Raw genomic sequence first — 27113 nt, 5'->3', positions numbered from 1 at the left:
TAAGTGTCCAGTGTGTCCCTGCAGGCTTTTCTCTCCCTGGTTTCTGCTCTTTTTTGTGGAAGGGTAGGTGACCTGGGGGAGAGGGAAGCCTTGCCAAAGGGTTTAGATGCTCAAGTGCCAATTCTGAGAGTTCTCCATTTCCTGGGCAGTGAATTGGGTTGTGGATCTTCCATGAAAATCTCCCACTGGGACTAACTCAAGTTCCTTTTGGGAAAACAGCTCAAGCCTAGAGAAAGAATTGAAATCAGAAAAAGAGCAAAGACAAGCTCTTCAGCGTGAATTACAGCACGAGAAAGATACTTCCTCTCTACTCAGAACAGAGCTACAACAAGTGGAAGGATTGAAAAAGGTGAGGTGGGCCAGCCTGGGAGAATTGAGTCTGGCAGCCCCAGAAGCCCCTGCCGTGCTCCTGGCAGGCTCCTCTCTGCCCACTTTGTGTGGGAGCCAGGCAGCTCCAGGGTGTGGGAGGCTGTTCCCCGCCTAGGGAGCTCCTGTTTTAGGATCTTAAGGCAAAGACGAAGCCTAAGCCATTAAGCCTGCTGGCCAGCTCAGATAAAGGTGAGTGCAATGAAGAGAATAAAGCAGAATAGTGTCCTCAGTCGCCTGTGTGCAGAGGTCTGGGTAGGGAGCAATCTGGTGAGTAGAGGCTCTAGTGAGTGATGCCCTGCAAAGTACCTCTGGGCAGAGACTCCAGGAGCAGACAGAGGAGTGTGAGGAGCAAAGGGAAGGCCTCAGGTGGCAGGCAGGAGGGAGCCCTTCATGGGCCCTGTGAGCAGGGGGAGGAACGTGAGTTTTATTCTGAGCACAATGGGAAGCTGCTGGAGGGACAGCATCCATTTCATTCGTGGACAGTCATTGGCCACTGTGTGGAGAGTGGGTGGTAGACTTGCAGGAGAGGAAGCTGGGAGGAACCAGTAAACATCTTCAACCACATGCCAGTCCTCACCTCAGCCACTCTGCCCAAGGTCAGGTCATCCCTGGGAAGCAGACTGACCCCACCCTCCACTTCCTCAACATCACCTCAGTCTCCTGGAACACCCTCTCACTTGGAGGCATAGCCTGGATGCTGTGGGCTTCAGAGGGCAAGAGAAGTAGGGTCCAGCAGGCCCTCACTGTCTGGCTGTGGAGTTGGACCTCCCAGGAAACTCTGAGGCAGTGTGAAAAACATTTGCCCTAATGTAAAATCATCGGCTGTCTTTCCAGAGGGGAGGAGGCTCTGCGATCCTGAACAGAGCTGACTGCAGCCCGGGTTGCTATGGGGGCTCCTCTCTTGTGAGGATGGGGTGCTGTCTTCTCAGGCCCCTGCACTACTGAGTGCTGCAGGGCAACTGAGCCCAAACTGGGCTTCTCTAGGCACCTTCCCAGGAGGGGCCTTCAGGGCTGGAGTGACTTCTGGACCTGGATTTTGTTGCATTGAATGTGGTAATGGACACCGCTGCACAAGTCGAGTGAGTCAGGAAAGGCCCTTTTGATTTCTAGTGGAAAGTGCCTGGAGTTGTTGGGGAAGGGAGAGCTTCCTCAAGAGCCAGGTCAGGCTTGGAGAGTGAAAGGGAGGAAGGGGAGGGCAGAAGAGGACTTTTAGAAAGTTCTGCCTCATCCTGGGGCATACCTCCTTTATTCTGCTTCAGAATGCTTTGGTCAAAAGATTTGAATTACACAATTACTGCCTGCCCCAACAATAGGAACAGAACAATGTCTAATATCCCCTGTGAAGCCCAAGCGTGCCTCATGAGTGTGTGCACAGAAGCAGAAGCTGCAGCACAGAGTGTGCAGGGAGCTGCCCCCTGCTCAGGTCTAAGCTCCACCGTTGCTCTCCATGGTCCCAGAAACCCCAGTTACTTTCTGGGTTTCCGTCCTGGCCTTACCAGCCCGGCTCAAGGTGTCCTGATCCCAGGTGTCAGTGCCATTGTCCCTGGGGAGCTCCCTCCCTGCAGGGCTCCTCACATGGTCCAGCCAGCCTCCAGGTGTTCTAGCCATGAAATGAGGCCCAGATGACCCTCTTCATCACCCTTGACTAGTGCTTTCCAAAAAAGCAGCTTTTTGAGAGAAACAGAAAACCACCTTTCAAACTATTCTTTGCTGATGCAAGTTTCATGTAATTTTGTGTAGGGTTTTTCTATAGATTTTTTGAGACTGCGATCTGTTTTGTAAAAAGTTTATCTTTTGAAAAGAAGCTCAAATAGGCAAAGCCTCATTTGTCCTGTGAGGGTAACTTTTTTTTTTTTTTTTTTTTGAGATGGAGTCTTGCTCTGTCACGCAGCGTCGACTGTAGTGGCACAATCTCAGCTCACTGCAACCTTTACCTACCCAGTTCAAGCGATTCTCATGCCACAGCCTCCCAAGTAGCTGGGATTACAGGCATGTGCCACCATTCCCTGCTAATTTTTCTATTTTTAGTAGAGGAGGGGTTTTGCCATTGGCTGGGCTGGTCTTGAATGCCTGACCTCAGGTGATCCACCCACCTCAGACTCCCACAGTGCTGGTATTACAGCTGTTTGAACCACCGCGCCTGGCCAAGGGTAACTTTTTTTTTTTTTTTGAGATGGAGTCTCATGCTGTTGCCTAGGCTAGAGTGCAGTGGCATGATCTTGGCTCACTGCAACCTCTGCCTCCCGGGTTCAAGCAATTTTTCTGCCTCAGCCTCCTGAGTAGCTGGGGTTACTGGCATGTGCCACCACACCCAGCTAATTTTTTGTATTTTTAGTAGAAATGGGGTTTCACCATGTTGGCCAGGCTGGTCTCGAACTCCTGACCTCAAGTGATCCACCCGCCTCAGCCTCTTAAAGTGCTGGGATGATAGGCATGAGCCACCGCACTCAGCTACTTGTGAGGCTGAGGCAGGAGAATTGCTTGAACCCAGGAGGTGGAGATTGTAGTGAGCCGAGATCGCACCACTGCACTACAGCTTGGGCAACAATGCGAGACTCCGTCAAAAAAAAAAAAAAAAAAACTTGTAATCCTCTATCCAGCAGCATCTGGTTGGTTTGTTCATTTTAGGAGTTGCGGGAGCTTCAGGACGAGAAGACAGAGCTGCAGAAGATCTGCAAGGAGCAGGAACAAGCCCTCCAGGAAATGGGCCTGCACCTCAGCCAGTAAGAACCCTACTCCCCTCATCTGCCTCTGCCAGCACGCCAGTCTACCCACCACATCCCTCAGACCCCAAACCGACCTCCTTTTGGCAAAAGGAGGGTGGGCTGTTTAGGAGTCCTATCCGCTGTTCACCAATGAGCTTTCAGCAAGCTAAGCCTCAGCGGGACCCATCACTGATTTGTGCTAACCACATGGGTATGTTAGTCAGCTCTTAGTTAATTCATTGAGCACATTCATTCCTAGTGACCAGGACACTCATGTTCCTTAGCTTCATATCCAGGGCCTTAGGGAACAGATAGGTAATGAGAGGGTTGCTTGATCAGCCTACAGTCAGGCCAGAGGGAGCATGGCTTGTTTGAGAATGGAAGCCTGGCATGGGTGGCGGTGCACTCACCGGCCTTGCACAGCACAGCCCAGTCCCCTTCCTTTCTGGGAACTGGCCATTGCATCTGCCAGAGTCTGTCTGTCTGCTGTCGGTGCTGGTAGTTCTGCTCCCCTCCCACTTGACAGCTCTCCTCCCTAATGTCCCAGTCTGGACACATTGCTGTGGATACCTGGGCCTTGGGGTAGATCACACTGCAGATGGTAGAACTTGTCCGACATTTGTGTGATGATTGCATTTTCAACAGAATGGGTGGCTTTTTCTCCTCGAGTCAGGACTCATGGTTGCAAGTAACAGAAATCCAACTCAAAGTGGCTTAAGCAAAAGAAGCCATCAGGAATCGGTCTCTGTCTCCTACCTCTGCTGTCCTGTCTACCTCACAGGTGGGTCTGGATCATGCAGGGGCAAAACAGCACCCAGCAGGGCCATCTGTCAGAGGAACAAAGTCTCTCTTTCTGCATAGCTCCTAAGATGACCCAAGGTTGACTCTCTGCTCCCCAAGTACCTGTGTCTGACATAAGCACTGTGACCAAGGAGATGGCCTCGCGACCTCAGCACAGCCTGGGCTCAGGTCCAGCACTGCATACATGTGACCAGAAAAGGTCCACACATGGAGACCAAAATGAGAATCAACTTGAAACACACTAGTGTATAGACATGTGCAGCCTTAGAATTTTTCTCACAGTTTAGAAATTCTGAGAATCTAGTACTATTAAGAAAATGGGCTGGGCACAGTGGCTCACACCTGTAATCCCAGCACTTTGGGAGGCCAAGGTGGGTGGATCACAAGGTCAGGGGTTCCAAGACCAGCTGGCCAACATGGTGAAAACCCCGTCTCAACTAAAAAATACAAAAATTAGCTGGGTGTGGTGGCACGCACCTGTAATCCCAGCTACTCGGAAGGCTGAGGTAGAGAATTGCTTGAACCCAGGAGGCAGAGGTTGCAGTGAGCCGAGATCGAGCCACTGCACTCCAGCCTGGGCAACACAGCGAGATTCTGTCTCAAAAAAAAAAAGAAAGAAAAATAGGCCGGACACAGTGGCTCACACCTATAATCCCAGCACTTTGAGAGGCTGAGGCAGACAGATCACCTGAGGTCAGGAGTTCAAGACCACTGTGGCCAACATGGTGAAACCCTGTCTTTACTAAAATTACAAAAATTAGCCAGATGTGGTGGCGGGCGCCTGTAATCCCAGCTACTCAGGAGGCTGAGACATGAGTATGGCTTGAACCTGGGAGGCAGAGGTTGTAGTAAGTCAAGATTGTGCCACTGCATTCCAGCCTGGGTGACAAAAGTGAGATTACTGCTCAGAAAAAAAAAAAAAAATATATATATATATATATAGCTGGGCAAGGAATCTGATATCTCTGGTGGGAATGTGGTCTGCCAACTCCCAGATACAGGTGTTGCCCACTCACCATCTCTCCTACACCCCCTACCTTTTTAGACCAGTTCATGGCTGCTGCCCCCTCCCCTCCCGCCCTCTACCCTGCCTGCTGCCCACTTGACTGAATGCCCTATGCTGCTCTCTTCTGGCCTGTCAACTTGCCATGCTCTGGCCCCTGCCCTCCCCAACCCCCAGGGAACTCCTTGAGCAGAGCAAGGCCCGGTGTCTATCCCAATCCTCAGAGCGTAGGCCAGCTCTGAGCGCATCCCAAGAGCACTCACCAGAAGCAGACATGGAACACAGGCTGGCGTGGAGCTGGCTTCTGGGGGTTGCAGCCAGTGTTTTCCTCTTTACATTAGATGGACAACAAGGCAGTGTCAACAGGTCCACTCCTAGTGGACCACAGACCTCGAAACTGTGGATGGTCTCTAATCTTTAAAATATATCATTGCTCTTTGTGTCTGCCTGGTGCTATGAGCTCACCTAGCTTCTGAATCCCAGTGTGAGCTGCCTGGCCACTGTTCCCTCACAGCAAGTGCTGTGGGTGTCACATCATCAGGTGTATGCAAACCCAGAAAGGACTGCCTGAGGAGTTGCTTTTGTGCTCTCTCCCCTTTTCCCTTCTTCCTCTTCCAAGCCTATATCTGTTGACAGAGATGGCAAAGCCTCTTCGCAGACCCCTACATTAGCTACAGGATAATTTTCCAGTTTCATTATCTTGGGACATCTGGATTCTTCCTAAATTGTGTTTCCCAGAGTTCTTATATGTTCAGTTTGCCATCTTGACATAGCTTCCTGAGGTCTGTCCATCTGGGCAGCCTCTTTTGATCCTGTAAATATGCTGGCCTATTTTCTGTTTCTGCAGCCAGACCAGGAAGGGAAGGAGCTGCCTCTCAATCATTAGTAAAAGCCACAGGGTTTTTTCTAAATGCCTTAATGCTGTTTCCTAATCCCTCCCTTAGAAGTCTAGCCTGTGTTTCCCAGAGAACTGGCATTTTGTCACCTAGATTAGTCTAATCTGATAATAGTTCAGATTAATCTCAGTTTTGTTTTTTTGTTTTTTGAGACAGAATCTTGCTCTGTTGCCCAGGCTGGAGTGCAGTGGCACAATCTTGGCTCACTGCAACCTCTGCCTCCCAGGTTCAGGTGATCTGCCTGCCTCAGCCCTTCTATTAGCTAGGATTACAGGCATGTGCCACACTGCCTGGCATATTTTCATATTTTTAGTAGAGACAGGATTTCACCATGTTGGTCAGGCTGGTCTCAAACTCCTGACCTCAGGTGATTCACTCTCCTCAGCCTCCCAAAGTGCTGGGATTACAGGTGTGAGCCACTGCACCTGGCCAATCTCCATTTTTAAGAAAGACTTAGGTCAGGTTGGGCACATTGGCTCACACCTGTAATCCCAGCACTTTGGGAGGCCGAGGCGGGTGGATCTACTAAAAATACAAAAATGTGGCAGGTGGCTGTAATCCCAGCAACTTGGGAGGCTGAGGCAGAGAATTGCTCGAACCCGGGAAATGGAGGTTCCAGTGAACCTCCTGCATTCCAGGCCGGGTGCGGTGGCTCAAGCCTGTAATCCCAGCACTTTGGGAGGCCAAGGTGGGTGGATCACGAGGTCAAGAAATCGAGACCATCCTGGTCAACATGGTGAAACCCCTTCTCTACTAAAGATGCAAAAAATTAGCTGGGCATGGTGGTGCATGCCTGTAATCCCAGCTACTCAGGAGGCTGAGGCAGGAGCATTGCCTGAACCCAGGAGGTGGAGGTTGCGGTGAGCCGAGATCGCGCCATTGCACTCCAGCCTGGGTAACGGGCGAAACTCCGTCTCAAAAAAAAAAAATCCTGCATTCCAGCCTGGGCGAAAGAGAGAGACTCCTTTGCAAAAAAAAAAAAAAAAGTAAAAGAAAGGGCCGGGCACGGTGGCTGACCCCTCTAATCCCAGCACTTTGAGAGGCTGAGGCAGGCGGATCATGAAGTCAAGAGTTCGAGACTAGCCTGACCAACATGGTGAAATCCCTTCTCTACTGAGAATCCAAAAATTAGCTGGGCGTGGTGGCGCATGCCAGTAGTCCCAGCTACTCAGGAGGCTGAGGCAGGAGAATCGCTTGAACCCAGGAAGTAGAGGTTGCAGTGAGCTGAAATTCCGCCACTGCATCCCAGCCTGGGCGACAGAGCAAGATTCTCTCTCAGAAAAAAAAAAAAAGTACAAGAAAATTACCTGGGATGACAGGTTGTGAGCACCTGTCATCCCAGCTTCTTGGGAAGCTGAGGCAGGATAATTGCTTGAACCCAGGAAGCAGAGGTTTGCAGTGAACTGAGATCACACCACTGCACTCCAGCCTGGGCGACTCAGCAAGCTGGGCATGATGGCTCGCACCTTTAGTCCCAGCTACTTGGAAGGCTGAAGTGGGAGGATCGCTTGAGCCCAGGAGGCCAAGGCTAGTGACCTGTGATTGCACCACTGCATTCCAGCTTGGGCAATAGAGCAAGACCCTGTCTCCAAAAAAAAATTAGACTGTTTCCCCAAATTGCACAAACTGCTCATTTTATTTGCCATAGTTCTGCCAATTTAGACCATGTTCAGCCCTCTTACAGAAACAAAGGAATTGTTGTTCTGATGCTAACAAGAATGGAGCAAGAACAAATGACTGTGCCCTCTGAGCCTGCCCCTTCCAAACAGCAGGCAACAGAATGTAGGCCAGGGAGAAGCCTGCAGACTCAGGTTCCTGCTGCGGAGAGCAGTAGAGACTAGTGCAGAACAGGGCCAGGCCTTGGACTTCTGGCCTTAGGCGAACCTCTTGCCTCAGCCTCCCCCAAAATCTTTTCAACCCCTGCAGGCTAAGTGGTGTGTTTTTGTGCCAGTTGCAGCCCTCAGGCTCAGCCTCAGCCCTCAGCAGACATGGGGGCCAGTGTGATGAGGCAACTCTGGGATTGTACAAAGGCAGAAGGTATTTTAGAACATCTCATATTCTGGGTCTCCTCACAAGTCCGTTATCCTCATGGAGCTAGTCATGAACACTGGCTGTGTTAGGGATTCAGGGCCTCGCTCTCTCTGCTATGATATGGCCTTTTTCCCCTTAGGTCCAAGCTGAAGATGGAAGACATAAAAGAAGTGAACCAGGCACTGAAGGTACTGGCTTGCTAAGAACGACCTCACTGTCAGCTTGCGCTGATTGCCTATGTGCTTGTACATTTAAGCATCCCAACAGTCAGGTGAGAGTGTGTGGTTAAGGCAGTGGTGGTGATGACATATTTATAGAGAAGCCAAATGCTGCTCAGAAATGTGTCCCTCAGCTGAGAGGACAGTGATGACAGGTGGCAGGGCCAAAGCTGAACCTAGGTCTTCTGACTCCAGTTCTTCCGCCATGAGCTGTGCTTTGACAATAGGCTTAATGGGTATTCCTAAAGGGAAGCAGATGGCAGAGAGGAGAGACCCTCTCTCACAGATGTCTTTAAACAGTGAAAACCAGGCCCTTCTGTTGAAGTCAGAGGCTGGAGGCCAGCCAGCCCCACTGCAGTGCCCTGTGCCATTGCTAGGAACCACTCAAGCCAAACCCTGAGTTGGGCCAGGTTTCCACACCGTTTTGGGGAGGGCAGAATGACACATTCCACTAAAGAGCAGGAACTTGCAGGTGGCCCAGTGTGCGTGCAGGTGCCAGGCTGACCTGTAGGGCAGAGAGCGTGGGAGAGGAGGCAGACATCTGGGGGCAGAGCAGCCTGGCTTTCAGGATGGCCTTGCCTGCAGGAGCATCTGCCCTTTCACCTCAGCTGTGCGTGGCAGCAGTGCAAAAGCAGTCCTTTTCCACATGGCACTCTTCCACCTGGTGCACAGCAGGGACCCTAATGTCTCGGCATCTAACTAACAGCAGCCTGAACTTCTAGGTAACATCAGTTTTACAGCACCAGAGGGAGGATAAGAATCATAAAACAGGACTCTAGAGCCCTCAAAGCTTTCTGATGTGAGGATGAACGTCCTGGGTACACACTGGCAGCCCCAGGGGTGTGCGACTCTAGTTCAGTCATGAGGATCTGTTTGTCAGCAAGAAAATCACTTCCAGCAGATGCAAACAGGCCAGAAAAGTACCTCATGCTTCTGGAGCACCCCTGTCCCTAAGGCTGAATAAATCATAGGTGCTGCTTCTCCCTGATAAAGCCCTCCTAAGAGCCACCTTTCAAAGCCTCAGCCACCTCCCCCGTGGGATGGAATCTATCTGCTTTCCAGGGCTGTTCGGGGATAGGGCTTTGGCCCGTATGGAGAAGGGCTTCTTCAGGCCCATGGGACGCAGTGCCTGCTGTCCATTGCCTTCTGTCTTTCCACAGGGATCAGCGTCACCAAGTGTCCTAATCTTACTCAGATTTGGCCCTTCTCCCACACCTAGCAGTCCAGCTAGTCACTTCGGGCAGTGTCTCAGGCAGGGTCTGGGGTTGCAGGCACCAGAAGCTCACTCTACTTACTTCAATCAAAGGGAACTGATTGAAAGTGGGAGTGCGCCTGAGTGAGTGGATGCTGGAGACTGCCTTGAGGCCCCGGGGCAGCCTGCAGAGCCCAGGAGGCGGAGCACAGCTAGGACACGGGTCTCTGGCTTCAGCCCAACCAGGGAAGGGCCCTTCATGACAGTCCTGTGAGGCCACATCTGATGGTGAAGAAAAACAGTGCTATGAGGGACAATGGATGCAGTCAGAACACAGCTACTCACTCATCAGGGGCTTAGACAGAAAGCGGATTCTAGAATGTCCTTTCCTCTTCAGGGCCATGCCTGGCTGAAAGATGACGAAGCGACACACTGTAGGCAGTGTGAGAAGGAGTTCTCCATTTCCCGGAGGAAGGTATGTAGGGCTCCACCCACCCTCCCAGTGCCCTGAGTCATTCATTGCCTGCTGGGATTCCCCTTTCTCTGGTTCCAGAAGCCTGCATCAGACCAGGCTCACTGCCCCATGACTGTGCTCACTGGTTGGCAGATGGGCAGGCCCACCTGTCCTGCTTGCCCATGCAGATGGCTTTCTATCCTGACACCCTTTTTCTAGGAGGCCCTGGCCAGTAATAGGCCCCTGGTCCCCCAGCACATCCTTTCAGTGATTGACAGTGATTTGGGCCGGAGTGGTGGCTCACGCCTCTAATCCCAGTACGTTGGGAGGCCGAGGTGGGTGGATCACAAGGTCAGGAGTTCGAGACCAGCCTGGCCAACATGGTAAAACCCCATCTCTACTAAATATATAAAAATTAGCCAGATGTGGTGGCAGATGCCTGTAATCCCAGCTACATGGGAGGCAGAGGAAGGAGAATTGCTTGAACCCAGGAGGCAGAGGTAGTGGTGAGCTGGGATCATGCCACTGCACTCCAACCTGGGTGACAGAGCAAGACTCTGTCTCCCAAAAAAAAAAGTGATTTGATGGGAGATGGGGCTCCTTGTGTGCAGAGCTACTCTAGAGGAGTGTCACTGAAAATTCTCTGCAGCAGTACTAAAAAATCTGGCCAACTGAGGCAAAAACAGCATTTATGGGGAATCTGCAGGGCAGCAGATCACCAAAAATTCACTGGTGATCTAGGCAGGGTGCTTGCCCCTGCCTTATAGGTTCTGGGAACAAGATCACTCACCCTTGGGTCCAGGGTTAACAGTCTCACCAAGACCAGCTGGGCAGGGGAAGAGTTGGGTTTAAGCAAAACAGAGAGCTAAAGGAAACACTGCCACTGCCACCCCGCTTTCCTGCCACATCCATGTTTTGTCTGGTCCTATTAACAGCCTAGCTCTGTGGAAAAGAGGAAGCCACAGCTCCCCAAGTTTCAGGCAGTGCCTCGCAGTAAGCTCAGAGCTACAAACCATGTCCTGAGGCTGCCTTTGAGATCACATGTGCCGCTCCTGTCTTTGGAGCCACAGGAGCAGAGGCTGCAGAGGTGCTCATCTCAGTGTCTTATTAGGCACCCAGGAAACCTGTTTAGAAAGCCAAAGACCCACTCCCACCACCTTGGAATGCAGCAGTCAAAGAGAATGAACCAGACTCTTAATGTGACATGGACTAGCAGCTCACTGGCTTAGTGATGAAGTACAGCATAAGTCAATTTTTTGTCTTAAAAAAATCCCTATTTGCACAGAGCCCCTCACCACTCCATAGAAACAAATGATACCCTTCTGTGTTGGGAAGCAGGGAGGGTGTGCAGATGGCTTTTCCCTGGGTGTCCCATGACTGCCTTTTTCCTGTTCTCTAGCACCACTGCCGGAACTGCGGCCACATTTTCTGCAACACCTGCTCCAGCAACGAGCTGGCCCTGCCCTCCTACCCCAAGCCAGTGCGGGTGTGTGACAGTTGCCACACCCTGCTCCTGCAGCGCTGCTCCTCCACAGGCTCCTGAGCATCCATCCTTGGGAGCACAGCCTCAGATAGTGCCAAACTCTGGGTCTTCAGAGGCTTGGGAATTGTATGCATTCCCAAGAATCAAAGAATCAAATTCTTGCCTGGCTACTCCAGAAGATATGCCGGAACCAGCAGCTCTCACCTTTCTGTGATTTATAGAGTTAATTCCTCTGGATGGAAACTTCCATCTTACTTGGTCATATCATGGCTCTGGTTCAGATATAACTTCATGACTTTACTACTACCATTTTTCTTCACTTTTCAAAGAATTTAACCTATTTTACAGTTCAGTTCTGCTCATGAGTAATCCCATTTTCCTCTCCCACCTCCCTTCTAAAAACCTAATTTGTGCATAGCGTTTGACACACATGGGGTCTTGGAAGTGTGCCTTCTCTGCTTCAGTCAAGAGATCTGCCATTTCATGCCCTTGTGAATACCTATCGTTGGCCCTGCAATAAAATCATTTATTTTTCACTCTGGTGCATGCAGAAGCTTGTTTCAACTTCCATCACACCCTCACCTGCTGCCTCAGAGCAGCCCCTCACGCAGTCAGAGACCCAAGCTGAGTGTGAGCGGGAGGCTGCTGGTGCTGTTCCAGAGCCTGCAGGGCTGGGCCTGGTGAGCCAAAGGTAATTTGCAGTCAGCCTGCCATCAACTGGCAGAAGAAGTGACCCCTAAGTCTGTTGACAAAGTCCAAGAGTAGTTCACCTATGTAATTGGGAGTGTGATTGGTGACAGAGACACCTGTGGAAAAGCATTTGCCAGGCCACTCTTTTTGAGACAGTCTCGCTCCGTCACCCAGGCTGGAGTGCAATGGAGTGATTTCAGCCTCAGCCTTCTAGGTTCAAGTGATTCTCCCGCCTCAGCCTCCAAGTAGCTAGCTGGGATTACAGGTGCCCACCACCATGCCCAGCTACTTTTTTGTACTTTTAGTAGAGATGGGGTTTCACTGTGTTGGCCAAGCTGGTCTGGAACTCCTGACCTTGTGATCCACCCACCTTAGCCTCCCAAAGTGCTGATTACAGGTGTGAGCCATTAACACAGTGCTAGAACTGGCTTCTAGTCCCTCCCTCAGAGCCCCAGACAGGAGCCAATGGCCTAGGGCTCTTAGGGTACAGATAACTGCATTGTCAAGTACAAACAACCAAGTCTTCCAGGCCTCATCCTTATCCACCTTCTATACATATATCTTGCTGACCACCCTACCTTCACTTCCCACAGGCTCCCTACCCTCACCAAATCCAGACCTCAGGTTCCCAGCCTTTCTTTTCCTTTAAAGAGATGGGGTCTCACTATGTTGCCCAGGCTTGAGTGCAGTGGCTTTTCACAGGCACAATCCCACTACTGATCAGCACGGGAGTTTTGACCTGTTCCATTTCCGACCTGGGCCTGTTCACACCTCCTTAGCCAACCTGGTGGCTGTATACAAGTACAAATGGCTGCTGTCCAGATGGCGAGAAGCAATCTCCACCACCCAGGTTTAGGAAAGAGGGAATTCTGACTCTAAACAAGAAGCATGTTTGGGAAAGGGGAATCCCGACTCCAAACAAGTCTCAATTAATGCCTTTTCTCTGCAGTACCTTTACCAGACCAGGGATTGGTGGTTCCAAAGTTTAGTAAAGATGGTAACCTTTACCCAGCCTGAGAAATGAGGGATAGATATTCTGTGCTTCCCATGTCAACTGAAATAGGGGTGAGTGGTCAGGGTTTTGTTGTTTAAAATGCAGATTCTAGCCAGCCACAGTGGCTCACGCCTGTGATCTCAACACTTTGGGAGGCCAAGGCAGGTGGATCACCTGAAGTCAGGAGTTTGCAACAAGCCTGGGCAATGATGAAACCGTCTCTACTAAAAATACAAAAAAAATTAGCTGGGCCTGGCAGCAGGCACTTGTAATCCCAGCTACTCAGGAGGCTGAGGCAGGACAATTACTTGAACCCAGGAGGCAGAAGCTGCAGTGAGCCAAGATTGCACCATGCACTCCAGCCTGGGCAACAAGCAAAACTTTATCTCAAAAAAAAAAATAAAATGCAGATTCCAGCTGACAGGGTCAGGAGGTTGAGTCACTGCAGACAAGCTATGGAGCACAAGATTCCAAAGAACCATAATGCTTCTAGACTCCTTTCTGAGATGAAGTTTCACTCTTGGTGCCCACCCAGGCTGGAGTGCAATGGCACAATCTCAGGTCACTCCAAACTCCGCCTCCTGGGTTCAAGCGATTCTTCTGCCTCAGCCTCTGGAGTAGCTGGGATTACAGGCACGTGCTACCACACCCAGCTTGTTTTGTATTTTTAGTAGAGATTGGGTTTCTCCATGTTTGTCAGGCTGGTCTCAAACTCCCGACCTCAGACTCCGAAAATGCTGGAATTGGTATTACAGGCATTGGACAGTTTCCCTCATCACCTAGACTAGAGTGCAATGGCAAGATCTCAGCTCACTGCAACCTCCACCTCCCAGGTTCAAGCAATTCTCCTGCCTCAGTGTCCCAGTAGCTGAGATTACAAGTGTGCGCCAACACGCCAGGCTGATTTTTGTACTTTTAGTAGAGATGGGTTTTCACTGTGTTGGACAGACTGGTCTTGAGCTCCTGACCTCAGGTGATCCACCCACCTCAGCCTCCCAAAGTGTTGAGATTACAGGTGTCAGCCACTGCACCTGGCCTAGACTCGTTTCTTAAAAGCCATAGGGCTCTGGATTTAGCTTACTACTACTCCAAGTTCCTTCTTATTAGTCCCTTCTCTAACAGGGCAAGTTTTATCCCTAAATGTACCAGTTAACTAAAGGACCCAGAGAAGGAACCTTCAAGCTTTCTCAACACTGGGCCTCAATACCAAACTACATTAACCCAACAAGATTTCAGGCGCAGCACCAGGCTTATAACACAGCTCAACTCTCAACACTGCCTGCCCACTGAGAACTGCTGCTCTCTCTAGACATGCCTAAGACAAAACAAAGAATACATTCCAGACCTTTCCCTCCGCTGGTTTCCAGTCCTGGTAAGGCACGCAGCCAAGGTAGGATCTGCAAGCCCCTCCTGCTGCCCATGTCTCCTGTATGCACTGCTTCTGTGGGCAGATGGTTAGAAACAACCAACACTAAGCCCCACTCTGTCCACCCTACCTAGCCCTACCCCAAAAACTCAAGAACAGCTTCTGTGTAAACCACAGGAAGAGAAAGCTTATCCACACTTTGCTTTAAAGGGCACAAGCCTATGTTATGTGACAGCCTAGCTTGGACTCTACATTCTGAATCCATTATCAGGGACTTTGAATCTAAAGGGATGAAATAGTGGCAGTTCCTAAACTGCAGTGCCCCTAAGCATCTACTGAAGGAACTCTGCAATCACACTTTCCAAGTTGCTTTAAAGCAACTTGAATACTTGCTAGCATGTTGGCGCTCCAAACTACCATAAAGGGGATACATTTGAAGAGTTCATTTAAACCAGTCATGTTTGCTCTCAATCACTACCTATCATTCTACCTGAAGAGGTTTACATGGAATTTTGACCCCAATTGGAACTGATTTTTAGAAATTAGCCCAAAACATAAAGTTCAAAACCTCAATTTGAAAACCATCTGTGAAGGCTGGACATGGTGGCTCATGCCTGTAATCCCAGCATTTTGGGAGGCCCCCCCAAGGTCAGGAGTTGGGAGACCAGCCCGGTCAACATGGCGAAACCCCGTGCCTCAATTAATACAAAAATGAGGTGGTGGGCACACGCCTGTAACCCCAGCTAGAGAGGCTGAAACAGTAGAACTGCTTGAGCCCAGGAGGTGGTGGTTGCAGTGAGCTGAGACTATGCCACTGCAATGCAGCCTCAGCTGACATTGACACTCCACCACAAATAAATCTTCCGTGAGCTAGCTCCTTCTAGAAGGCACCCGCATATTCATCACACCTCCCTTGCCTCTGGCAACTTCCCAGCCATGCACAAAGTCCTCCTAGACATGCAGGCCATGCAGTGAGGGCACTGGTGCCTCCCGCTTTGCTTCGTGCAAGTGCTTAAAACGTTATAGGCAGTTCAGATCAGGTCCTGTGCAGCCAAATGACATACAGCCCCTCCACAAGGGCCCCAAAGCTGAGTTTACCTTCAGTTGCACTGGAGGGAAGAACAGCCTCAGCTACCAAGCCTCTCTGCCACAGCCAGAGATGTGGCCCTTGGCCCCAGGTGGGCACAGAGGACCAAGACTCACTCCACATGACACTGAAGCAGACAGTGCAGTTTTTAAAAGGAGGATTTATTTGACAAGTTTCACTTAGCGCAATATACCTAAAAGGAAATCACAATACAATGAAAGATTTAAATCAAGGCCTCAGAATTTCATACAAACACCAAGACCAAAATCCTGAAGGACTGGTATTGCGTCTCAAATTTTTCCCATTAACTTAAAAAAAGCTTAAACTTACGTGCCTTACAGGTTATTAAATGAAACTAGAATTAACAAACATGCCAAAATGTTTCACTTTTAATTGTAGACACAGCTCCTATATTGAGTTTAAAAAAAAAAAAGCATGTCTTTCAACATGCATCTGAACAGTGTTCAATGCAAAGGGTAACACTTAATATAATTCAACTGCTTTTACCTAAATACGCTTACTGCTTAAGTATATCCTACAATATAACTAACTTGAGAAAAGTTGGAACTTGTTTAACAGTTATAGTTTACTCAGCTTCACTCATATCCTAGATAAGTATTGTATTCAAAAATACTGAGCCCCAAGTCTTCATAAGAATCCTGATTTCCACTTAAAGAGAAAGCATAAATCACAAGCTTGTATTACAGAAACTGTTAAACTGAAGTTTTGTTTTTTCTTTAAAAAAAAAAGTTGACCAAGAGTCAGTGATCAGGATCAATCAATTACATTCCCCATCCACCACTCATACTGGACATGCTAGACATCCCTCCCATTCCATTCACGCCCAAAGATGCACGGCTTCCACTACTGTAGTAGCTGCTGTTCATTGCTCCTTGGCTACCTGCAAAGAGACCAATTTGACAAGTTAGAAGTAATGTCAGACTATCAGTCAAATAAAATATAGTATTACAAAAAAAAGTTTAAAAATATACGAGTATAAATGGCTGCTGTCCAAGTGGCGAGAAGCATGTTTGGGAAAGGGGAATCCCACTCCAAACAAGTCTCAATTAACCCCTTTTCTCTGCAGTACCAACTTGCCAGACTCTTGTGCTACCATGTTAACGAAATTCAGGATCAACGTGAAAAATTAAGTTTAAAGGAAAACTAGTGTTTTTCAAAAATTGCAAAATTACTTCATATTTTTAAAGCTAAACAAGGCATTTAAAAAAAAATTTACCATAAACATTCACAATGTGTCCCTCAAATGACATGAGAATAGGGAGCACAGGGGAAATCTCTCGCTTTTCCTATTCATGGTGGGCAAAAGTGAGACAACTAAGTTGGACTAAAGGCAACTCACTGTGCCCAAATGGCAGCCTCGGTTAAGTCAGAGCCATTGACTGCTATAAAAAGTGTTATTACAACATATCAGTATTTGCTATTGGGAATTTAAATTATATTTTTTGAGAAAATATTTACCTATGCAATGTTTGATTGAAAATCACTGGAGTTTTCCTGTAAAACTTGGTCTGCAAAAGGATTTTGTAGGGTAAGACTATAATACCAAAATCACCATTTAGACCAATTGAAAAAAATAAAACCAATCCTAGGTTAACAACTGACTAATAAATACGATCCTGAACCCAACCACCATTCTATTTAAAATTCTCCCTCCATCTAAAATTGATTTAAAGCTAACCAAAAGACAAAAAAGTGAACAACTTTAATGTTTTAATAAATGGAGGCAGATATTTTCTGGCTCGACAGTATTCCAAAGCTGCAATAACTAGTTTTTAATTCACAAAACACGTCCCCCTCCCAATGATTGTTTCTGGAAATTAAACTAAAAAAAGTTTACATATGAAGCATACATTAAACAACCCAATTTCACCAAAATGGAGCCTGCATGTATTCCCAACTAAAAAAAACCTGCCTAAAACTTATTCTAAGTATATTTAAAAAAATGCTTACCGTATCCACTCATGCTGCTCTGGCCACCATAGCCGCCTCCATAACCACCACTCAGCTGCTGGCTGGCTGGGCCACCATAACTGGACTGGTTTGCTGTTAAGTTAAGAAAACATTAGATCCTTGCTCCTTATGTAATGTGGTACCTGGTGGTACCGGGCTTGTAATTCTCTATCTATGATTTTCCAGTCTTGATCTTCTATTACTATAACCCTCTGCCTCCTTCTGCCTATTGTCTATAACCAGGCTGCCCTTCTATCCATCATTTGAGCTAATCAAGTATTTATAAACCAAAGTGCTAACGGTATACACATCGGCAGGACTAAAATTCACGATTCCATTAGTTAGAGGCATTTTGTGAAGATCTTATGAAATTGCTTGACTGGATTTAGTGGGGTTTCCCCTTAGTTTGATATATCAAGGTATGTTCAATATAAAGGTTTATCAGTTAACACCTAATTTATCTTAATTAGACTTTATACTCAGAAAATTTCAGTAATTTCACTCCATAGGTCCCTCCCCCAAGAGTACTTATATCTAATTTGAATTATCTATCCTAAGCAACTTCATAGTACACAAGGTTTAAGCCAGATACAAAATTCATTCAAATATCAAGAAACTGCTTTCTTTGCCTAAGTTTGTTATACTAAACTCATTAAATAGATTAACTTAACTTATAATTGACTTATACAGATATAAACGTTTTGGTTTTTAAAAAAACTAACGATATTTACACAAGCCCATGCCTCCCATCATTTGGCTACCATAAGCACCACCGCTTGCTCCTGCTGTAGAATTCAAGAAGAGTTCTACATATCTGTGTTCTGAAATGAGAGAAAAGGCATACAAGGTTAGCTTAAAAAAAGGACACTAAAGTGATATTTACACAAACCCATGCCTCCTAGCATTTGGCTACCGTAAGCACCACCGCTTGCTCCTGCTGTAGAATTCAAGAAGAGTTCTACATATCTGTGTTCTGAAATGAGAAAAAAAAAGTTTGAAAATGTTTGTTGGTGAAAGAAAACAGGATAAGCACTTTTTAAACACGTAGATCTATGAACTTCAAATACTTGGGCAAAGACTTGTTACTTCTCTTAGGTGATCTTTATAACTTCAAAATCTAGCCTTTACATATTCATCTATATTGTCAATAAAGGATATATACTTCAAGATGTAAGATGTGTATCACAAATCTGTTAAACTAATTTTTAAAAACCAAACCTTTAACACACCCCACCCTGTTCCCCAAGAATCAATCTATTACTGGAAAGGAAACTTCTCATATATTATTTTTCTATTCCTCTATTGTAAATGTTAGTCACACAATCACCTAAGAATGAGCCCATAAGTGCTCAATCACACTTACGCATATTTGCTTTGTCTTTTGACATAGCTGCCACAGCATCTTCATGAGTTGCAAACTCGACATCTGCTTCACCAGTTACTCTGCCATCAGGACCAATTTCAATGTGTACTCTCACAGGATTGAGTGGTGAAAAAAACTACAACACAAGGCAGTTCAAAAAACTGAATCAACTTCCTAACGTTACAAAATGAAACTAAAATCTCTAACATGGTGTTCCCTTTATAGTACAATAAAGTTGAGACTTTTACTGTCATACTGAAATACTGACTTGTGAGTTCCGTCTTACACTTACATTGTAAATGTCATTCTCAGTAGCTCTGTAAGGTAATCCACGCATGTGTACACAGTGTCCTGTTGTGCTCTGGAAAGTAGAGCCACCATCCCCGTATCTGTGATCAGACATTCCTGAAAAACAGTAATTGAGGTCTAGATGGACAAGAGTGTAAGCATCCTTCAACTGAGAAATTCAATTCTTACCTTACCTCTTCCAAATCTATCTGACCCAAATCCATAGCCATCATTATAGCCATTGTAATCATCATAGCCTCCATAGCCTGAAAGACAAAAAAAAATGTACCATCAATCAAACACAACACCTACACAAAGGAACTGACTTGCCAAACCTTAAGAATCCTCACGCACCTCCACCATAAGCACCACGCCTCATCCTTTCAAAGCCTGCTCCTCTGCCAATGCTGTTATATCCTCTGCCAGCCCCAGGTCTGTCATAGGGACCTGGCCGCTGCATGGCCATAAGCTTTCGTGGTGGGTCATAGTGAGTTCTAACTTCAGCTCTACTGCTCTTAAAGATTTCAATATACCTAAAGCATTGTTCATAAGGAAGGGGTAGGGAGGGGAGAGAGAACATTAGTTCATTTTATACAGGTATTTAGTTATACAAGAAAACAATCTAGTCACAGCCATGAAACTGACTAATATTTAGAGCCAGATTTCTTATATTTGCATAGGCAATGACCAGAAATCCACTCAATAAATAGTAAGACTTAATGTATACTTTATAGGAAAAAAAAAACTCACTCCTCTGAGGCAGAGCCCAACCTTAGGGGTAAGAGAGGAGTACTGTATATAAATGTTTTAGGAGGGAAATAATTCCACTCAACTTTCAACATTTCAAGTCTTAAATCCATTGGCAGCATGTATAGCAAGTGGGCTAAAAAGCCAGTCTCCACCAACAGTCTAGCCCACACTACACATTTCCTTTCGCCAATAAATATCCCAGCCTATGCTTTTAGTAAGAATCAGCATAGGTAAGCGCATGCTTCAATGAAAAATAGTCACAAGCAAAGAGAATAAAACCTTTTGTGACAATTTCTTGAAAGCTATGCTTATTAATACTATGCAGAATATTTATATACAGCAAGAAAAAGTTTGTTGCATTTCAACTTTAAAAACAAGATCAGAAAGTATCACAATTTCTTATGGTAATATTAATTTACTAGGTGGTTGTTATTACAGCTAAAGCGAGGTTTGCATTAATTTTTTAAAGCCATAGTCTCTCAACTCTATTGGGGTTAATAAGACTCACAAAATTGTAAAGTAGACCAATTAACTAGGGACAAATTTTAAACCTAAAATTTAGTTTTCATATGACATGGGACTCTGACACAGGAAGTTTAGAAATCATGGCAAAACATCAATTAACTAGGACTACAAAACATTAATTTCTTCTTTTAAGCAGAGAGAATATGGATTTAATTATTTACCATAAGAAAAGTGACATATCCAACCAACCATCCATCCCCACCTGTGCCCTATTCTTTCCTTGTGTTTCTTTAGAGCCTTTTCAGCTATTTCCTGTGAAGCAAACTGCACGAAGGCCTCCCCCGTACTCCTCCCCTGGAAGTCCACCGGCAATGTTATCCCATTTGGCACGATTTCCAACCCTTCAACCCAAGGACAAATAACCCCAGTAGGGGGGCAATATTAACATCACAAGCCCAGAAATGATTCTTCTTATAGCTTTAAATAAACCAGAATTTTTAACTTTAGGTGAATGGTATGCTTTCAACAAGTACTCTTTAAATATGCATTTCAATAATATGAAGTTCCATTATTACAAAATATAACTATTCTTAACACACCCATGGTACAGTATATATTTTTTTAAAACCAACTTGCTGAACACAGGATGCATTAAGAATTCAACTTAAGAACACGTATCAATACAACTAACTTAATGTTGAGAATTATACAAAAATTCAATTAAGTTTTAAGCATTAAACAGTTTTACTAAATTCAAAACACCTTTTACCTCATTTTATATTTCAATGCTTTAAGTTATTGGAACTTCAGCTTTTAAAAAAGGTACACATTTAAACATTTCATATAAAAACTGAAAACATTAAATCATTATTGACAAACATAACAATCTAAATTTTCAACAAAACTGATCTACACCAGACAATCATGCTTGCTTATGCTCTAACAGTAGTATGATTCACTTCTGGAAATTCCGTCTATGAAAAATCCTTTCCGTGGATACATTCTCAAGCTTACAAAAAGGACTTAAAGCACTTTCCTAGAAGATATGAAATTATGTTCATATTTAACGTTGACAGATAGCATTCAATTCTCACCAATGTAGATTAAAAACAAAATAGACGATTTTAAAAATTCTGACATTAGGACTTTATACATATATAAATTTCTAATATACAATAAACCATGAAAGGACTTCTTGCTTCCAGTTTATCACATCATAAATATTAATACTTAAAACATAAGATATCTAACATTCTGTTAAACATGCAATCTTATCAGCTCTTCAGCATAAAAACATTCAAATACTTTAGGCCCACAAACAATTTCAACACTTGTTACTTCAGATACTGAAACTACAAGCATTCAACCTACTCTCATTACATCTGATTTTCAATAAGTTTGTAACACACTGGTTAAACCAAGTCTTTCATAATAGACTTTTGCATTAAAGAGAATTAAGACCATTAGAAGAGATGTTTCTGGTCCCATGACCCAAGCGTCTCTTGCAACACAGACACCTGCCATAACTTACAACAACCTAATTCATCATACTAATCTGATGTTAAGGGATCTTACCTTTAACTTGAGGTACTTAGCTGGACAGCAATGTGAGGAAAGTAGTTAAGCTGTTGAGGGCAATCCTCAATGAAAGATCTACTCTGAACTATAATACTAAATATAGGCAAAGTTAACATTTTGGAAGTATTTCATTTCCACCTTTAAGATGGGCTTAAATTATTTGAAGGTCTCTAGGAAGAAAATATTGGCATAAATTTACAACCTAGTTAAAGACCTAAGCTACTCAACTTTAAGGTTTATTAAATCACCTTGCCAGAAGCTAGCCAAAACTCACTGCTCAGCAACAAACAGGACTACATACCTGAGAAGAACTGAACAATTTCTTCCTTGCTACATCCAAAGGGAAGTCCTCTAAGACGTACAAAGCCATCATTGGCCGTGTCAGGACTATTTGGACCAGTATGCTTCAACACCCAATCCATTTCAACGTTGTTTGACTTGAATACTGAAAGAGGTGCTTAGAATTAGTCAATTTTGGAAAATTAGATATCGAAGTTCAGACTTCCTGGGTCTTTAGATAAGCTAGGAAGAGCTGCCACAAACTCCCTTAGATAACCATTTCCATGCGGTCAAATACCTAAAATTCAGAAGGGGTAAGACCTCTATATGCAACGCTTTATTTACTGTTACTAGGGCAACGTAAATCAAACCTTCAACATATCTGTGTCCCATAGTTTCTCTGTCTTTTTTCAGGGCCAATTTGACTTCATCTTCTGATTCAAGTTCAACAAAAGCCTCGCCACTCGGTCTGCCTTCTCTGGTGTAGATGAAACGAATACCTTGAGCCCCATTTTGAATTTTGCAGTCTGGAAAGAAAACAACCGTTAATACAGAATTTAAAACCTAAAACCACCTCTGGGTGACACAGATGAAATACCTATTCCATGTCCCCCACGCCAAAAATTACATTAACTTGTGAAGACTATAATGACCACGGTATCACCAACTCCTAGAATGCCAATTAAAAAAGAAATCTCATTCCCAAGGGGATCTATTTCCAACCCATCAACATCCAATATTCAAAGCAGTTACAGAATGAATTTCTCTTTTGAGTCCTTGTTACTCATGTCTCCATCACAAATCTTTTATCAATTTCTCAGAATACTATCAAGTCTGTACTTTGTGACTTTATGGCAAACATACTTCGTTGTGAGTTGTTTTGGTCTGGTGCATTTGTCAGTTTTACTTTACCAGCAGCGACATTACGGTTTCTCATTCAAATCCAAATTGCAGGCCCAATACTAACCTGAAAGGGAATCAGTGTTACCAAGCTAAAATGCTCCAAGCTGCACAGCTGCAGCCAAACCCAGTGTTGCCCCCTGCAAGGTGGCTTCCAGTGTACTTGGTTCTTGTTTTACAGGTCGTTTTCCATTACCAACGCTAAATTCAGATAGTAAGTCAACACTACAAACGTCTTACCAAAAGCTGTCAATTTCATCCAAATAGAATTTCATCAGTCTAAACTAATTTCTTTTCCCCAGTCTAATGCTGCGAACAAGAACATTCTGATAGAAAATACTCAGGAAAACTGTGTACTGGAAAAAAATTTACACAGGCAAGAAAACTTCCCTGGGCTTCAGCGTCTTCAACTGTATAGAGAGCCATATCAAGAACTAGACTAGCAAACACATCTCAATTACCAAATCTTGATTAGGAAAACCGAAATTAAGACGTGACACTTTAACTTTCCGAAGCAGAATGCTCATTTTCAAGGAAACACCGAAACTGTAAACAAGAGGTTACACTTCAAGATATTCCAAAACATTACAATTTGTCTAATCACTCGGGAGATTTTTCTCAAGATTCAAGAAGAAATCCCATCTATGCCAATTTATCCTTTCCAAAAGATACCCAGACAGGGAGCAGTGGCTCACGCCTGTAATCCCAAGCACTTCTGGGAGGCCGAGGCAGCCGATCATTTCAGGTCAGGAGTTCGAGACCGGCCTGTCCAATATGGTGAAACCCCCGTCTCTACTAAAAATACAAAAAGATGGCCGGGCGTGGTGGTTCACGCCTGTAATCCACGCACTTTGGAGGCCAAGGCGGGCGGATCACCTGAGATCGGGAATTCAAGACCAGCCCAACCAACATGTTGAAACCCCGTCTTAAAAAAGAAAAAGAGTACAGTAAGTTAGCCAGGCATAGTGACACACGCCTGTAATCCCACCTATTCCGGAGCCTGCGGCAAGGAGAATCGCTTCAACCCGAATCGCAGTGAGCCGAAAACGGAAAAAAAAAGAAGAGCTGGTGTTCAAAGGCAGGTAAAGAAAACAAGTCTACCAGATCGGCAGCACTCCAAGAAACAGGAAGGCGGCGGGGCTTTCGAAATTTCCATTGCGTAACAGCGGTCGGCGGGGCGCGAACAGCACAGCGGGAACTGCAGTCATCCGCGCCACGCCAGGGGGCGCCCCGAGTCCCGCCCGGCCCGCCCCAGCCCGGCTGCCCGCCAGCCCGCCCGCCAGCCCGCCCGCCCAGGCCTCGAACTCGAACTCCCGCGTTCTAGTGGTAACTCACCAGAAAAAAACCTCTGCACTTCATCGGCCGAGCAAGACCAGGGCAACCCCCGGACCTTCACCACGAATCCCTCTCCACCTTCGGTGCCCAACATCATTGTCTCTTACGCGGTCCGACGTCGAAACAAACTGCAAGGCGGGGAGGAGGACCAGACCTGAGAGCGCCCATTAAGCTGTGCTCCGCCCCCGATGTACCCCCCCGGGCCCGCGCCACCCGCCCTACGGAGCAAAAACCGGGCGGATGCACCCACCCCGGCGACTCCAACACCCAACACTTCCTCGGCCAGCGAGCGGACCCCCAAAGCTGCTCTGGGGAGCAGCTGTCGGCGCTCCGAACCCTGGGGGCGGGGGTCGAGAGCCAGCGTGGAGACAAGGAAATGGCGGCGGCCGCTTCCGCTCCGCCTCCTCCGACTTCTCACACAATAGAGTCCGCGCGGCCTGCAGGCCTCGGCGGCGGTGCTGGGATTCAGCGAACAACTTTCGGTTCTCGATGGCTGCCCGCAGCTAGCCAAGATCCCCGCAGCCCTCCCAGAGGTCGGGAGGAAAACAATCCTAGCAAAAACGGACCCCACAGCGGGGGTCGCTGGACAGCTAGGGAGGACCGACCGCAACTCACCCTGACACCCAACTCCAGCGTGGGTAAGACGAAATGGCCAACAGGCGCTTGCGCAACCTAAATAAGGCCCTTTGTGCGAGCTCTGCGCACGCGCAGCCAGCTGCTCGCCCCGCCCCCTTGCGTCACAAAGAGCTCTGACGCATGCGTAACTTCAAGAATCAGCCTACCTCCGGTTGGTAGATTATTACACGCCTGCGTTTTGGACTCAGCACCCCCACCCATTAACCCGCCGGGCTTTTTATTGCGCCTGCGCTTGATCGCGAATATTGAACTTGGAGCCTCAGCGGTTTATAATTGTTTCTTGCGCATGCGTCTTCCTTGAAACCGTTCTCTAGCGTTACCCGCCAACGTGGGGGAGGGGAATGGCGCCGCCAGTTCCCTATGGGGCTGTATAGGAGTCCCGACCTCTGGGTTGTGATGAGGTGGGCGTCTTTCTACCCCTTACCCCCAGTCTTACCGGGGCGCTCCTGGCCGACCTGAAAGGAGGAGCGCGGCCTTCGGGTGTTCCCACTCCCCGCGCCGCCTGTCTCCCCTTTATCCCAAAGCTGGCCGGAGCTGATCAGCTGCAGATTGCCGAGCGTCTTGGGAACTATAGGGCTGCGGACGTCCAGCACCCGAAGCCTCCCGGATGGTGCCTGGGGCACGCCCCAGCCGTGTGTGCCTCCACTTCCCCTTACCTGCCGTCGTCGGGCCTAGGGCGCTGGTCGGCGCGGGGTTCCCGTGCCTGTGGCTCGCGCCTGTACCCCGCTTTTGCCTAACGAACTTGCATCCTTTGTACCTCTTGACCCACCTCCGGGTCGGCGGGCCTGGAACGCCCTGGGGCCCTGGCACGAGGACGGGTCGCCGGGTACTGCCTCGCGAGCGCGATCTCCTCTACGGGTGCGTGCCGGCCTCTGTGCTGGGATAGGCTCCGGCTGAATCATCCCAGCGCTGAATTGGTAACAGTGCGTGATTCCCCAGGTGGAGACCCTGCATTCGAGGCCCCTGGGTCACCCGGTGTGCACATAGGCTGCGAGATGAGTAATGTTCGTGGTTTCTAGCAGCACTGCCCAAAACCGAAGACTCCAGAGCTTCCCAGGCCTCCCTCTGTCTAATCTGGCTGCCCTCTTCACCCCAGCTCTCGTGGACACAGGCAATAAATTAACCATAAGGTAGTGTTGGACCCTGCCGCAGGGCTAACTCAGGTAGTGCAGGCCTGAGTGCCACCCTCGGAAGATTCGGGCAAAGCATGTTTCCAAACCCAGTGCCACAGAGGCCGAATCCAGTTTTGACAGGTTTGAGGAAAGTAGAGAGGACATCCAAAGAAACACAGGAGCCCAGAGCTAAGGAGGGCCTGATCTTCAAAGGCCACTTCGGCCTTGGCAAGGGTGTTAACTGCAAGTCCTGTATAAAGGAAAAGTCTTGCTGGATGTGAGGGAGACGCAAATAGAGAGCAGGCAGAGGGAATGATGGTACATGCCATGCACTCTGCTGCAAACAGAACTAGAAGCACATACCTGTGGTACCATTTCAGAAGGCACTGTGGCTGAGGTCATCAGAAAGAGAGACTCCCACCAGGTGCAGTGGCTCAGACCCGTAATCCCAGCACTTTGGGAGGCTGAGGCAGGTGAATCACTTGAGGTCAGGAGTTGGAGACCATCCCGGCCAACATGGTGAAACCCTACCTCTACTAAAGATAACAAAAATCAGCCAGGTGTGGTGGCATGTGCCTGTAATCCCAGCTACTCAGGAGGGCTAGGCAGGAGAATTGCCTGAACCCAGGAAGCAGAGGAAGCGGTGAGCAGAGATCACACCACTGCCCTCCAGCCTGGGCAACAAAGCAAGACTCCAACTCAAAGAAAACAAAACAAAAATTAGCCAGGCATGGTGGCGCTTGCATGTAATCCCAGCTACTTTGGAGGCTGAGGCAGGAGAATTGCTTAAACCCAGGAGGCAGAGGTTGCAGAGAGCTGAGGTCACGCCATTGCACTCCAGCCTGGGCAACAAGAATGAAACTCCATCTCAAAAAAAAAAAAAATACTAGTGAGGTAGAATAAATTTCATACATTTATAGCCAATTCTCTTTTACATAAATTGTCCAACTTACGTAAAAAAGGTTTTTTAATTTTTATTTTTATTTTCCTTTTTTTTTTTTTCTGAGACATGGCCTCACTCCGTCACCCAGACTGGAGTGCAGTAGTGCAAACATGGCTCACCACAACCTCTACCTCCTGGGTTCAAATGATCCTCCTGCCCCAACCTCCTGAGTAGGTAGACCACAGGCATGTGCCACCTTGCTCA

General features: G+C 47.1%; 2 protein-coding genes across 33 annotated transcripts in view; one reads left to right on the top strand and one right to left on the bottom strand.

The window, feature by feature from the left end:
* The window catches only part of RUFY1 (RUN and FYVE domain containing 1), a 95274-nt gene extending 83586 nt beyond the window's left edge, over positions 1-11688 (top strand). For 14 of the 15 annotated variants that reach the window (XM_078364774.1, XM_035290771.3, XM_054251950.2 and 11 more), the window contains 5 exons: positions 220-349; positions 2998-3092; positions 7945-7993; positions 9613-9690; positions 11069-11688. In XM_078364774.1, coding sequence (XP_078220900.1) covers positions 220-349; positions 2998-3092; positions 7945-7993; positions 9613-9690; positions 11069-11212 — 496 coding nt within the window. In that variant the 3' untranslated portion in view covers positions 11213-11688. The remainder of the gene's footprint in view (positions 1-219; positions 350-2997; positions 3093-7944; positions 7994-9612; positions 9691-11068) is intronic. The other variant, XM_035290768.3, reaches the window with a different exon arrangement.
* A 3743-nt stretch (positions 11689-15431) lies between these two features.
* HNRNPH1 (heterogeneous nuclear ribonucleoprotein H1) lies at positions 15432-25710 on the bottom strand. 18 transcript variants are annotated; one of them, XM_078364777.1, is made up of 14 exons: positions 25511-25710; positions 24219-24346; positions 22355-22510; positions 22006-22149; positions 20389-20527; positions 19266-19444; positions 19106-19177; positions 18916-19049; positions 18624-18759; positions 18174-18233; positions 17992-18081; positions 17261-17353; positions 16769-16818; positions 15432-16190 (listed from the first exon to the last, which is right to left on the bottom strand). In XM_078364777.1, the coding sequence occupies exons 2-13, from the start codon at positions 24313-24315 to the stop codon at positions 16769-16771; spliced, it is 1350 nt and encodes a 449-aa protein (XP_078220903.1). In that variant the 5' UTR covers positions 24316-24346; positions 25511-25710; the 3' UTR covers positions 15432-16190. The 18 variants fall into 18 exon arrangements, with proteins under 18 accessions (XP_078220903.1, XP_078220905.1, XP_078220904.1 ...); XM_078364779.1 differs by having other exon boundaries at positions 25624-25710; XM_078364778.1 differs by lacking the exon at positions 25511-25710 and adding an exon at positions 24469-24872.
* Positions 25711-27113: the final 1403 nt, after the last annotated feature.

Source organism: Callithrix jacchus, chromosome 2 (genome assembly GCF_049354715.1).
Source record: "Callithrix jacchus isolate 240 chromosome 2, calJac240_pri, whole genome shotgun sequence".
Taxonomy (NCBI): domain Eukaryota; kingdom Metazoa; phylum Chordata; class Mammalia; order Primates; family Cebidae; genus Callithrix; species Callithrix jacchus.
Note: the sequence above shows the minus strand (reverse complement) of the source record. Positions and strands in the feature narration are given on the sequence as shown.

Bases quoted from the DNA above. Each gene is read 5' to 3' on its own strand.
- HNRNPH1 (XM_035290773.2), bottom strand. From the start codon at position 24,315: ATGATGTTGGGCACCGAAGGTGGAGAGGGATTCGTGGTGAAGGTCCGG. The intron at 22,150-22,354 runs GTTTGATTTACG...CACCTCTTTCAG, and splicing joins GGGACACAGATATGTTGAAG to TATTCAAGTCAAACAACGTT. The intron at 19,050-19,105 runs GTAAGGTAAGAA...TTGTCCATCTAG, and splicing joins GTCAGATAGATTTGGAAGAG to ACCTCAATTACTGTTTTTCA.